Consider the following 15355-nt stretch of genomic DNA (forward strand, 5'->3'; position numbering starts at 1 on the left):
TTGAGATCATTTGTTCCATCAGCTGTTGGTTTCTAAACAAGCTGTAGATCTAGTTGATACTGCGCTAAACAAAGGACTGATGTAAGTTATTTTTTATTCCTCACTGTATTACTACGATGACCTCCTGTTATATGTATTATGTCTGTATTTAATGTATTATTTGTTGATGGTGTGTACTGGTTCTGTTTACTACCGTTGCAAACTAAATCACCTCTCGAGGACAATAAATCCAATCCAATCTCCAGCTGTGTTTGTGGTGAGAAAACCAGGTATTTTAAGCCAGAACATGATCTTTTCCAAATCCTAACCAAGTGGTCTTCTGCACCTAAGCCTAACTAGACCATAACAGTGACACTGATCACTGTATAAAGCTAATGAATATTAAAACTGTCATGTTTCATGTTAGCACAATTTATTAGCTATATTACCTGACAGAAAATAATGTATCTTTCCCTAAAAAAACACAATCATACACCCTTTTCTTTGTGCTGTATTTGCACAGAAACAGATCCCAGTTATCGCACGTTGAATCAAAAAATGTCATTTGATATGATCAGGTGTTTCTTTACCAATTAGCAGTACAGAGCTGGGCAGTAGTAGCGATATGTACAATGGTTGCTCTAATGGAAACGGTGCGGCTACAAGTAGCCTTAGAAGCAATTGCACTGCTGGTAATAGACACTGTATTCTGTGGAATGAGAACCAGCTGGGCCTTTTCCTCTGCTGAACATCTCTGCTTCATCTTGAATCACTTTCTGACACACACAACCACACACACAGACACACACACACAGACAGATGCACACACATACAAGTGCGTGCAAGGGGAGGCAGATATATACACTAATGTATGCAATAATCAGATGATAATGTATTCTGTACATGAGTTTAAACGCAAACACACACACACATGCATATGCGCGCACACAGGCGACGGCTTCAGATCCTCCTGCCAAGATCATTTGGGGTGAGCCTCACAAGTGTTTGGGGAGGCTGAAGTCAAAGGTAAGTGATGCTGGCAGGCACATGGACAGTAAAATTCCACTCATCACAGTGTCTAACAAATCATCTCTTCCATAACTTCCCTCACACGTCCATGGTCCTCTCTGTCAGATCAAAGGCTCTAGTGAATCATCACGCGTCCATACATTTGGCCTCTTTCCTCTGTTTTCTTCTGAGTCCTTTCTTTTCTTTTCCCTCCGCGAACCTGTTTTTTATCTCTCGACACCTCTCGCTCTCACGTCTCATCTCGCGAGCAGTCGTTTCTGTTTACGAGGCCGACGTGAAGGAGGGAAGGCCGGGCATGCATCGAGGATGTGTTTTCACTGAAGTGACAGCAGAGAGGATCTGGGCTTATTAAGGCCATGCCCTCGACCCATGTGGAGCTGGTTTTAAAGGTGTCAGACAAGACAGAGGTACGTCATTCTGCTCTGCTGAATTACGGCCTGAGCTCATCTTTGATCTGAGAGGCAGGCCATCCCTCCCTCTCCCCTTCTCACTTCATTTTGCCATCTTTGCCTCTCCCTCTCTTCCTCCCTTCATCTCTCTCAGGGGGTTCTTACGAGAACCACAGGGGCCAAGAATTCCTCTTAACTCCAGCGAGCGTCGGGTGAGATACACATGAATCACTTACTGACGTCCACAGGGGATAAAAGAACAAATGGGCCAGTAATCTCCCTTTATGGATACTACGGCCTATATTTTAATATTTTCTCAAACTTTGCTGAGGTACATTAAATCATCGTGTCAGGATAACATCTTATGTCCGATTAATGAGATTTCACTTTAAAGGTGCATTATGTAGGAATTTTGGTTCAAAACGTTCAAAAATGATTAACAATTATTAACAGAATGTGAAGAAATAACATTTTTGACCATATGTCAAAGACATCTATGTATTGTGTTGCAGAGATTTCTGCTGACATCAGCATGCTAACCAGCTAGCCCCGAGACATTTTGTACTTCAAAAGCCAATAGTCCAACACCAACACTCTTCTGCTGCTCCAAACTCCCACTCCAGGCAGAGTCTGCTTATAGGAATGCTAGCTGCACGGCTAGCTCAGCTGACTAGTTAATAGAAGCTGCAGTTAACAGTTACTGGTGAAATGCTGCTCCATATTTGTTGGACTATAAGTTCGACAGGTGACCACTTCTTACATATTGCAATTTTACTGGTAAAAGCTCAAAAAAATAGAAATTACTACCCAAAGAGCAGTGTCAAGTTTGAAAGAATACATGTTTACCACCTGACTTCCAGCCTTGTCGTCTGAGTTAGGGGACAAGTCTGCCGAGCCAGCGACCTCTGTTTGAAACAGTGTTTCACCATTTGTAAGTGTGAAACCACTGGATGTCTTTGAAGAGATCTTGGGACAATTTCCAACGATGCTCAAGGTAATAAAAACCAGATATTTTTGATGGGATGTCAGGACAACTCCTGCTGTGTGTGTGGTGACAAAACAGGGTGTTTTTAAGCCAATACATAATCTTTTCCTAGCCCTAGCCAAATGGTTTTGTGCTTAAGGCTAACTAGACCACAGCATTGTGACAATATAAAATTTGAAAATCGTACCTAAAGAAAAGTAAAGTTTTAACATAACCGTAGTTTGAAGAAACGTACATTGCCAACATTTCTCTGCCGATTGGGTTGCCGACTTCCTTCCTCACTCAGCTCAGTCACCAGGATAAAATGTTAGCATCTAACATGTCTGCAACCACAGATACATCCAAGGTTGACATTTGTTCAAAGGTGGCATATGTTTATTGGTTGACTGTCACATTAGGAGGTGGAGGGGATGGAGATGGTGTTTTCTACAAGCCAACAAGGCTGGCAAATGGCTGACCACAGCACGAGTCGCACCAGTGGATGTTTAATCCAAACCATGATTTTTCCTGAACTATAACCAAGTGGTTTTTGTGCCTAAACCTAACCGAGAATAAGCACAGCGTTGTGACAAGAGAGACACAGAAAAAATGCAGAAACAGTAGGGGGATGCCTTCACTCTCTGACTCTCTCCTGGAAGTTATTGCGACAGGAGACCAAACGAAATGCGACTTCAGTCCCTTAACTTCTTTCTCCAGGTTTGAACATTGTTCAAAACATTTGGGATATCACTGTAAATACACAACTTAACAAACTATACGACAAAGGTCTAGTTATTTTTATGCTACATATTATATCTTCAGGCTTTTTCGCAGATCTACACATTATTTTCACACTCTGTTCTGCAGAGGAATACGACAGGGAGTGAATTCAAATCAGTTTGAGACTGAGGCAAGCTGTCATCCTCATCACAGAGTAAGAGCATGCTTATCATTGCCCAGAGCGTATACAGTGGATGGAAAAGTGCTGGCCGGGGGCCCCTTCTCTCTCTTTTTCTGCTTGTGAAGTGTGTATATGTGGAGCCGACCTCACAGACGCTGTGCAGGATCAGCCTCTCACTCTGCAAGTCAGAACCTTCTCCCCTGGGCACGGAGGCCTCCTGCAGCTGAGCCAGGGAGCACGAGGTCAGAGGGCATAATCAGGGAAAGTGTGTGGGATTGCGAGTGTGTGCATGTTCTCTCTTTAACGCACATATCTGAGCATTTCTTTTATATTTGCACGTGCGAAACATTACCGTCTTTATAAAGAGGTTGTATGTACTAAATGTAACCACACTGCGACCTGTACTGAGGCATGCCAGGCTCTGCATTAAGAGCTCTGGCACTGAGTAAAAGTAGTGTGACAGTCACTATTACCAGTGGAGCCCCAAACACAAAGCAGACCAGGGTTTCCTGTGGGCCAAGGGAGCTTTCAAGGGAAAACCAGGATGTGTCCCAATACCAAGCGAGCACTCACAGGCTTTAAACAATGTTGTGCAACATGCAGGAGGTACTCGGTTCTGCCCCATTTACAGCGACCAGTCTCTCCGGACATGTAGGGCTCACACAACACGGGCACATGCACTCGAGACACTGCAGTTTGATTATTTTCAGATACTCTCGGTGAACTAAAGTGTACGCTACAGTGTGAATTAGCAAAATTGCTTCCTAATAAGGGGCAATTATTCAGTACAATTTGATTAATGATAGACTCACATTAACAGTTGAAGCCTTGTTTCCTTTAAAAATGTGTTACATTCACCATCAGCAAGAAGACTCTCGTGTGAGTTCTTACACAACGGATACTGACACCTTGTGCTGTGTTTTCAGGAACATCATCATTTTTATCTTTATTTTATTGTGGGTTAAGTGGCCTGCACGTCTATAAGAAGGGGAAATATGTGGCCTAGAGGACTGACATTGTATGCAGGTGTAGTTCAGCAGCTGTAGAAGGGATATGTGGTGGTTTGCATCGCTCTGATTTAAATCATATCCTATTGTTTCTTATTCAAATATGAAAACTAATGTTTTTGAGCCATGTTTGAAGTGACGTGATTAAAGTCTTGTTTGAGCCACATGCCAAACAGAAACTAGAAGATTTTACCTTTCAAATGAAGCCTCATACTTGCACTTAGGCCTTATCATCCTTCTGTTATAATATTTTGCATTCGGGTATGCAAAATATGCGAGAGAAAAAATAGGTGGGTGTAAGACGGTTTTAAAACAAGCAGCAATTCTGTCTGAAGAGCATTTTTTTTAAAAAATACTGTTACATAAGATAAATGATCTTAGAATTACTCCTACAATGTCAGAAAATTATAATTGATTCAAGAAAGATCTTGTAATCATAAAATGACCATGAGATGATATTTTTGCAGTTTCTCGGAGGAAACAAAACAAAAACAACAACATGAACACTGGCTAAAGAAAAAAAAACCCACAACAATACAGAACCACAGAAATCTCCAGAGGTCCGTCAGCTGATTTGGACAAACTCTGCACTTTGTCGGTGGGTGAGTTCAGCGCTATAATGTGAGCCACCTGTGCGCCGCTCCGTGAAGAGAAAACATGACATGACAGATGAAGAGGTGGGCCGCTGACACAACGCACTGGAGAGAGCGTCCAGTGGAGGTATCCGCAGAAACCGGAGAGCTCCTCGGTTGGTTTAAGCCTCCTTCCTGTTTGACTTCCACATTATAGGAACTGTAAGAGCGCGGACTTGATTCGATTAAACATCAAGCGGATAGATTTCCTCGAGTCCGATGAATTTTGTGCGTAAATCGGCCTCCACAGAGCGCAGAGCAGGGAAACACAGGATTTACTGTACATATAAAAGGCCCTGTGGCGCGCAGAGTTATTACTCAGAGAACAAATGGAGTTTATACAACAGTCAGTACAGTAGTTTTATTGAGCTGCGCTGCTCAGACTGATGTTTTGCTTCAATACAAACCCTCAAACTCCATAAAAATGCAGATATGTCGACATGTTTCTTTCAGGAAATATTATTAATAAATTGCACAAAAAAATGAGCTCAGAATTCAAACCACGTATTAAAGAGTATCACAGATAGTTTAGAAGAAATTAAACAAGATATTTATAAATGTATTAATTGTGGTTCAACTTATCATCCCAGGGAAATAAACACTAAGATATAGTCTGTTGGATGATGGGACTAACTGTGCGCAAAAATGAAAAATCAAACAAATCTCCGTTGCTTTGACAGTAAATAAGCGGCTCGTTTCAGTCATATCCCAGACACATGAAACCATGACTGGTCCCTCCTGCTTATTAACGGACCGAGACGCGCTCTGGCTCCCCCTCCGCCCTCCTAACCCCTCCCCTTCCACCCTCAAAACTATTTAGCATCTGAAACCGGGATAAAGTTTCCAAAAAAATTGAAGGAAAAAACTTCCTGCGTGAGGAGAAGCGTGCCAACCTCCAGTTTGAAAGCAGTTTCTTCCAACGCGAGAAGCGCACACAGCGCGACATCATCCCCCCTCGTCTGTACGGATATCTACACACTTCTGTAACCACGGCTTCAACAGTGGACAGCGTTTTTTCCGCTCTATCCCTGCATTTCTTCAAGAAAGAAATGGAAGAGGGCTCCAGTTCTCCGGTCTCCCCTGTGGATAGTCTGGTGACCAGCGAGGAGGAGCTGGACAGACAGCAGAAACGCTTCGCGAGGAAGAGGAGCAACAGTAAAAAGTCCAGCGAGGACAGCAGCGGCAGCAGCCCGGGGCCGGTGAAACGGGGCAAAAAGCCGAGTCCGAGCAGCACCCAGTCGTACGAGGAGCTGCAGAACCAGCGGGTCCTGGCCAACGTCCGGGAGAGGCAACGGACTCAGTCTCTGAACGAGGCCTTTGCGTCTTTGCGCAAAATCATCCCCACGCTGCCGTCGGACAAACTGAGCAAGATACAGACGCTGAAGCTCGCCTCCAGATACATTGATTTTCTCTGTCAGGTGCTGCAGAGCGACGAGATGGACAACAAGATGTCCAGCTGCAGCTACGTTGCGCACGAAAGACTCAGTTACGCGTTCTCCGTGTGGAGGATGGAGGGCGCTTGGTCTATGTCAGCATCTCACTAGCACGCAGAGACCTTCACTTACAATGCCAAAGCGGTGGGTACCACGAACTGAAACAAAGGGAAATCTGTAGAAAAAGAGCCTCAGAGGTGGCAGAAATTAGTTTTATTAGTGGTGAAAAAATAAATGACTCCATAAGAAAATAACTGATAAAAAGAAAGAGATATTGAGCAGTTAAAGGACTGGACGGGGGAGTAGGCTGACATGAGGAATATTCACAGATTTGGGTCTGAATACTGTGAATTTTCCTCCGTATTTCACTCACTTTCCTGCGTTAATTTTCTGCAAAATATAAGTAGGAGTGTGCTGATGATTTGGCCACGTGTCTTGGAATTTTACAGCCTGCTGCCACTTTTTCATTCACGTCATAACAATGAAATCGTGAAGCAAAGCTGTGGCTGGATGCTGAGATGATTCTTGCGCACCAGAATTTAAAATTCACACGTACAGATTTCACACCGAGGCCTCAGCATCACTTCCAACCAGCCTGACTGTGCGTCTGCTGTGGATGCTGCTGCGCGCAGAGCAGCCTAGAAGACAACTTGGTCCATCAGCTTTTCAAAAGATCCCACAATGATCCAGTTCTAGTTCAGGTCAGGATGTGGGGAAAAGGGGAACATTTACTCTGAGGGGAAAGGCGCAGGGAAGTAGGCGGATTAATACAAATAATAGTTTTGGAACATTCTCACATGAAGAAATGCCTCGCTGACCCAAAAACGACAACAAGTCTGCTCTATTTTTTGACCAGAGGCGCATTAAATCAGCCAGTTGTGCCTCCAGTTAATCCTCATTCAACAGCATTTCATAATGAGCGGGCCTCAGCTGCGGAGTGCCACCACGGGTAATTTATATCCACAATGGAGCGCTTTCCTGTGTGGAGACCGCAGGAATGGGCAGCTCGGCTGGACATGAAAGTTCAAGCCAGTGCGAGACAATAAAAAAGAAAACAGGGAGTCACGTTATTTTATTTATTTATTTATGATTTCTTTTGCAGATTTTGCAGCCTGGTGAGAGCCCGGGTTAGTGATGCAGGAGGCACAGACAGTTTAAGAGACGTTCGTTCATCATGAGAGCTGAGAGCTGAGAGGACACTGGTGTTATTTTAGTGGAATAAACGTAATTTGTCTGCAGAAATTAGAGATAAAGTAAAGTCAGTGTTGTCAGTTTGATCATCTCTCGAGCTCTTTTATACGAATGTGATATAATTGACTCCTCCACGCCAATTTAACAAAATAAAAGCACGGATATTGTAATAGGAGCTGTTAATTTAAAGGCTCGCTCCTCTGAATAAAGCTGCCCAGAGGTGGGGAGACACTAAATAACACTCCTGGTAGAAGCAGGGTTTGTTTGGTTCTCATGGGCCTGACATGTAGTTAAGCAGACCGCCCATCAGAGAGACTTTGTTGTCCTATAAACCAGCTCTGGAGCCGCGGGGGGACAGGGATCAGCTTCATTACAGTCATTTGCGTAAGCACAGTAAATTTGAAGGTGGATTTTTTTTATTTTCTTTTTCAGAGTAATTCTGAGTTTAAATGACCTCCGTGGAATGTGAAGGAAAATTACAAAGCACTGAAAAAGTGTAGTTCAGAGGAGAAACTCTCATTTTCTTTCTCAATATTTGACATTGTGTCCTTCAGGATGAAGATTAATTTGGCTAATTTAAATCAAACTTCTCGTCAGGGATAATATTCACGACCTGAATGACCCCCCTGATACATTTCAATAGTCGTTCTGAGGAGTTACATTTTATTGTTTTAGGGCTGCGGAATGAAAAACGCGTAAATTTACTCAGGTGCCTCAAACCCAAAAATCCAGAGAGAAGAAAAGGCAGTGTTTTTCTGCATTTCTCTGTGTGCAGCTGCACGACTCAAACACACAATGTTCCTGCCTTTTCTGCCGCCATATGGTTTTACTCAGCTCGGTGGCTAATAATTGATTCATTAATGACTTCCCACATGCGAAGAGAGCCAGTGAATGTTTAAAAGAAAAAGAAAAAACATCAGGAAGCGGCTCAAAACAACGTGCGTAAAATCTGCTGTGCGTCTCTGCACGTTTTCCAACATTATCAGTAATCTTATACGTGTATCTCTTTCTCTTCTTTACAGACTGTTTACTTCTACAAAAGTACGAAAACCAAAGGAATTATTGAAGAACCCATCGACCTCAGAGGCATGGCGCAGAGACGTAATGTGGCCCACAGCTACGCGCTCTTGTGGAGTGTGTGCGCGCGCGCGTGTGTGTGTGTGGAGTGTGTAGGTGGGTGTGTGTGGATGCAGATTCATCACACTGCTTCTGACTGTCAGGAGCTGTTTGTGAAGAGGAGGGGGAAGAAAGGAGAAGAGGAAGAGGAAGAAGAGGAGGAGGCCAGAGAGATGTGAGAGCTCGGATTTACGGCCTGTCAGCAAAGCCATCCTTTAATCGTTTGTTTTTTTTTTTAGAAGGATTTATATATTTTGTTTTTGAAAAGACTTTAAACCAAAGTATAAATATATATAAATGAATGCATATTGTACATACCAGTGTAAGTGCGCCTATAGCCTGTAAAGGGACCAATGCAATTTTTAGAGTCGTTTGCTGCATGGATTTTATTTTCACCGACTTTCTTTTTTCAGCAAGTCTCCAAAACTCCGTCCAAAATGTACATTTTTTTTGTTTTTGCTTATTTATTAAAACACATATTTTTGAACGAAAATCTGGTTGATTTTTTTTTATTTTATTTTATTTTATTTTATTCATTTTAATTCATTTCAGCTGCAGATTTAATGTAGTTCAGCTGAATGAATCCAAATAAAAATCATATTCCTCTGAAGTTTCTGGTGGTTTCCCATCGAAACAAGATGGAAAATGAAAAGCTGTTCAGGTTTCCCCTCATGGTGGCTGCTAGATTAGGAAAATAAAATACCAACACCCTATATATATTTTTTTTATTCTCACTGCTGGGTGTGAGAATGCGCCCTTTCTCTCTCTCCCCTCCTCTTGTTATGGAAAGAAAATGCCGACTTAAAGAAAAAAAAAAAAAAAAACAGGACCATAAAAAAATACAGCTTCATTAACAGAGGAGGAAACTCGAGCCAGTTTCAAACTCGAGCCATATAAAATGCTTGTCCGCTTAAATAACGAGTAATCATTTCAAATGGCGATGCCTTTGGGCTCTTTAACGAGCAGGGAGCCCCAACGACCGCAGATAAGGACAATAACTCTCCGGCTGCAGCTTGAGAAAAGAAGAAGAAGAAAAAAACAGGACTCCAACTTTTTAGACGACTGAAGAAAGTGCTTTGAACCTCTGGCTAACTCTTTAAAACATTAAAATTGTTTACATCTCGCTTTCCCAGACGTGCTTAGATGCAATCTAAACACTGAAAGGACCCCATTGTTAACTGCTGCAGTGTAACTGTGAGGCTGACTCTTTGCACTGTGGCCCCTGCTGCTGAAATCTCTGCTTTTAACTCAACAGCTTCATAATAACAAACACTCCCTCTTTCATTTGGACTGCAGTAAATCTATATGATATTTTTAGATGGACGAGGGCCAGCGGAGAGAACACTTTAACCATCAGTCAGACATTTCCGAGCTGGAAAACTGGATTACAAAATAAAGTAAAGAGTATTCAAAGATAACAAGTGCAACATGAACTCACTATTGTTTTCCACAGACTTAAACCTTTGTGGAAATATTAGCTTATATTTATATTACTTCCAGTCTGTTTTATAGTCTCAAGGTCAGCGTGGTTTGAAGGGGAAACACCTGCAGCCACTGTGGCTTCATCCTCCTGCTGCACCAGACCCACATTATCCTCTGATTCATTAACACCTTCTTTAACTTGATGTTCAAATGCTCTCTTCCACATTCTCTGAAGGGATCTGAGAGCATGTCATGCATCTCTCACTTCTGGTTTTTCTTTAAATTTTAACTGCACTGATGTAAAATCACTTATTTTCATTTCAAGGCCGTGATGTTGAAATGAAGTGATTCATCTGAGTGTGACGGTGATCTCTGCGGCTGATTCTTATCCTGCTGGTTCAGGAAGTGTTGTCACCATACTGGAATTTCTAACTTCGATTCAGTACCCTTCAAAAATATCAATACTCGATATGCCACAGAGAAAAGCTGACAAATGGAGGGCAGAATATTTCGATCTTTCATGTAGGGGTGCGGCAGTATCGCAATATTCACGATAACTGGGTATTAAAAAAATGAAATATTGGTATCTTGTTAATAACACGTGATAATATCGTGTGAATAATCCGGCAAAGATGTTTGGCCTCGTGCCTCTTTTGTTTATGACTTCATCTGGTTGTCTTTTCCCTCTTGAGTAATTGATAATAATTGTTGTTTTTGCACACTTTTTTTTTTTTTTTTTTACAGTTCTGGTTACAGACTCTCCCTCTTCCTTCCTACACTTGTATTTTGAGGCCAAAAAGGATACAAATCACACAGTAAACAAAGTTAAAGATCGATTTGATCGCCAGCATTGCCGATAATATCGTTATCGTGAATTTGTTTGGCCACGATAATCATTAAAGCGAACAGCTGATATCCTGACAGCCCTCATATCAAGGCTTGTGTACAGTGTGTTAAGCACAACATCTAAATGAATTTACTTGTCAGAAGAATGGGAAGAGGCAGCCTATATGGGCATTGCAGAAATGGAAAATGAGTTTTAAAATGGTTTCAGATATTCAGAATTGGTATGTAGCGATATGTCTGACACTATCCAGGAATAATGCGTCTCTCTCTTAATGACAAACTACGTCCATGAAGTCCCACGGTGACGAATCAGTTAATTTGGATGAACACATCTGATCTGCAGAGCTGTGCAAACAGGCTCATGATCCAAACAAACGACTAAAAATCACATTTCTGTATAATCAGAATCAAATATTCATGATTCGAGTAATTTCTAACAAACAAACAAGCAGGAAGAAGCCAAATCCTTTCTGAAGACTAATAAAATCTTTGTTGAAGATGACCAAGTTTACGTGTTTTGGCACGGTGGTCTCAGATGCTGCAGGAGAGCCCTTCCTACCTACGCCGGCTTATCCATAGGAGCCCGTTTGATACCTGCTCATTATCCCGGGCCCTCACAGCTGAGCAGCACAGAATCACCCGGGGCCACTGCTCCAGCGGTGCGAGAGATCCAGATGTTTCCCGTAAAATCAGACGGAAAAAGCTACAAAACTTTAATTTGCAGTAAAAGGGGAATAAAGTAAAGGTTTACACTCTGTGCGCCTCAAACGGTATTCGGTGTTCGTCTGGTTCAGTAAAAAAGCCCAAGGTTAGCCTCATACCACTGATGTCGGCGTGACTGAACTTCCCCACCGCGAGTGTGTGCGAGAGCGTGCGTCTGTGTTGGCAAAGCTAAAAGTCAGCTGTGTCGATATGTGAAGCATTACTCACCTCTTCAAATGCACTTCAAGTATTGATTTTTTTCTTTCTTTGTCTCATTGTGTGTTGAGGAGGATCAGAATGGATGAAATGAGGTCCATGTAATGCTCATTCTCATTAAATTCAGTTATAGTTTGGAAGTCAAGGAATAACACGCTTTTTCATGTCCTGAGCATTGCACAACACAATAAACACAACACATAAACTGCTTGCTCCAAAAATGAGTAAAGTTATAATATAATAAAATGTTATAAGTTTGGGATGGAAATCATTTCTATTCTGGCATTTTCCACATATTTGTCAAACAATTGTAACAATTTCTCGGTTGAACTCGATCAATTTCCCAATGTAGCCACAATAACCCCCTCAGTACTTCTTCCAAAATAAATGTTCAAATCATTTTTTCTTCGCTGTGTTGCATAACTGTGAGTGAAACCTCCAGAAATCCTTGAGGCCTTGCACAACGCTACAGCACTGCATGGCAAAGCCAAAGGGAACCACCTTATTTGCATCACGCAGTGAGCATAGATGAATTGGCTCTCGGCGTACGTATTGATGGATGAACTAAGAAGACAACACTGACGCTTGGAGAAGGGAGATGCCTCTCTGTGCTCCTGGCAGAGCCTCGTCTGAGGGGCTGCCTGGATGAAAAGGAGTTAGGAGAGGTTCTGGCCTTTTTCTGCGGCTCCTCTCTGCCTTTTTCCTCATTCCATCATTTAATCAGGGTCCCCTAAGACTTTGATCCCGCTGCACAGAAGGGGCCCCAACACATTATCATCAGGCCTCAGGGCTGGTGTGTTTCTTTGGGGAGAGTGGGCACACACAAATACATACACTCGTACCCGAATTCTGTCTGATCCAGCAGCGATTTCTTGCAGACGGAGGAGGGTAAGATAATAACTGTTTACCAAACTGGTCTGGGCATTTAAAGGTATAATATGTGACATTAAAATATTTAAAAACGACTGCACCTTTGTTATACATGTTGTTGAGTTGTGTGTTGACATTTTACCAGATGTTTCCAACAATGTCACACCTAGAGAAATTCTTAATTTGATTCAAGGTAACGGTGCGTTTCATTTGTATCTTGTGTTGCTACGACTTCTCTGGAAACATCAGATGAAGCTTCAGAGAGCGAGGAAGGAACCGAATGTAAAATTAACACTTTAGCTCATCTGTGAGCCTTCTGCCTCAGTCGTCTCAGAGGTTTTCACTGGAAATTCTGTTTGTTTAATAGTGAAACAAACAGCTCCCATTGATCCCTCGCTATTTCACAACAAGTCTTTTGTTTTCATTATTTTGACTGTGAGACCCCTTGTGGAAGAAATTACATACAGTGCATTTAAATTAATCGCTTCCAGTCACAGATGTTCTTCTATCAAGATATTGACTAATAGCCTCAAACGTCTCGTGGATATACACTTTTGAAGAGGCTGAACGTGTTGTGAAAACAAACACCTCTCAGACTGGGACACAGGACAGCTGATCATCTCCATACCTGTTTCAAGTGTCCTTGAGAGGATGTCTTGACCCCATCTCTGCTCCTGGTGTTGCAGTCACTGACCCTGGGAAAAGAGAGACTCCCGGTGTCTGGACAGCGAAGTATCATGGCAGTTTGTATAACAGTGATGAAATGAAATCAGGGTTGCGAAGGTTACTTTATAAATACAGTTACTAATTACCTGTATGTCCAGGTATCATGATATTAAAGTAATGTAACTTGATAACTTTAAGTTACTTTTGGATTACCTTAATAGCAAACATATGCAAAAAAAAAGACTAGAGAAAAGAAAGATTAAAGACTTTTATTTAATCTTGATAACGAGGGTGTATTCCATAAAACACTTAAGATCAGAGTGATGTTGTGTAAGACTTGTGAACTTTATTTTGAAATTGTTATCCCGATAGATCACATTTTTTGACCGTTTCACAAATTGAAACCTCTCCTAACTTTAACCAAAGTGCTTTTGTTGCCTAAACCCAACCACAGACCGGATGGGAAGCATTGGTTCTGGCCGGGCTGGGTGGCATTGCAGCTCATAAAATTAAAGTTTTATTAAGTCAAAGAAAACATGATGCAGGCACCAAAGAAACTGCAGCGATACTATGTTGGTCTGTACATGCAGGGACAACAAATGAGAAGATGTGATACCATCGTGATGAGCGCCCATATCTGCTCACCCCTGGAAAAATAGGCATCTCCTCTGTTTTCTAATCCTCTGAATCCCCCACTTTTTCTATTAACTGATTGAATGAATGCTACTGTAGGTGTCATCATCTCACATCCAAAATGTCGATCTCCATCGAATGACTCATCAGGGGTTTTTCTTGTGGACTCTGCTCCAGCTGTGGGAGTGGAGCTGGACAGGAAAGCGGTTGTTAAAAGCGGTCCTGCTACGTCTACAGGGTGTGGGACTCTTTCCTTCATGTGTGATGTAGATAACATGCCTGTGTTGCCGTCCAGGAAAATAAAACAGCAACCTTTATTTCTGATTATGTCATACTGAGGAACTATCTCTAATCAGCTGCTATTTCCATTTGAATAACGAAGACGATCACTGTGAAACACATCGCTGTTTGTGCAGATGCTTCTATTAAAATCCTCTCTTTAAGGTGACTTCCGTGACAAACTGTCCAAACATGAGGGGTGTGGTTGTTTGTTCTCACATGATGTTTCAATTGATATTACGTCTGGGTTGTGTATAAATAAAGTAATAATATCTGGAGAAGCTCAATTAGACCTTTTATAGTTTTGGAGATGTTGTATGGGAACGTGTCATACTGCATTACTCTATGTGTGTAACTTGGCCTGAGTCTTAAAGCACATCTTCTCTTCTGGCATTGTCTTTTGTCCATCTGGTCTCATCTTACATACACACACACACAGTCCAAGTGCTGTGGACAACGTCAGCGTATATAAACTGTGATATTCTCCGTTTCCTTCATCCGCCTCTCTGTCCGGCAGCATCTGCATCTTTTCCAACAAGATGGCTAAGAAGGGTACAGAGTGAAGTGAGGGTAGCACCGATCTTTACGTCTCAGCGTCCACAGAGTTAGAAAATATCTAACTTTAGCGTCAGCGATGTTAGCCAAACGATAATTACAGCTCTCCTAGCCAGTTCAGATGAAGGGCAAGCTGGAAGATGTCAACTAAACGGGAAAACATCTTCGAGGCATCACTGTTGTTTACCATAATCACAAACAAATAAACGAACCCCATTAAAGGATCACTTCGCCCCAAAAAATGAAAATTCAGTCATTATCTACTCAACCACATGCTGATGGAAAGTCGGGTGAAGTTACATAGTCACGAAACACTTCTGGAGCTTCACAGCAAAACAGCGCTCTGCTAAACAACTGAAGTAGATGACTTTTTTTTTTAAACTTTGAAAAACAACCCAAAAAAGAAAAAAACATTTTAAAAAAAACAAACATAAAATGGCTCCATTCAGCTTGTCTGGCGTAATCCAAGTCTCCGATGTGACTTCATGCACATTATCGAGAGAGCAACAGTAGTTAATGTTAGTT

General features: G+C 42.0%; 1 protein-coding gene across 1 annotated transcript; it reads left to right on the plus strand.

The window, feature by feature from the left end:
- Positions 1 to 5944: 5944 nt before the first annotated feature.
- On the plus strand, positions 5945 to 8598 carry twist2. Its single transcript, XM_073474085.1, has 2 exons — positions 5945 to 6478; positions 8548 to 8598. Exon 1 carries the CDS (start codon positions 5951 to 5953, stop codon positions 6443 to 6445), a length of 495 nt encoding a protein of 164 aa, XP_073330186.1. The 5' UTR covers positions 5945 to 5950; the 3' UTR covers positions 6446 to 6478; positions 8548 to 8598.
- The last annotated feature ends 6757 nt before the right edge of the window (positions 8599 to 15355 follow it).

Source organism: Pagrus major, chromosome 9 (assembly GCF_040436345.1).
Source record: "Pagrus major chromosome 9, Pma_NU_1.0".
Lineage (NCBI taxonomy): Eukaryota > Metazoa > Chordata > Actinopteri > Spariformes > Sparidae > Pagrus > Pagrus major.

Excerpts from the sequence above, each read along its gene's own strand:
- twist2 (XM_073474085.1), top strand. The coding sequence starts at position 5,951 with ATGGAAGAGGGCTCCAGTTCTCCGGTCTCCCCTGTGGATAGTCTGGTG.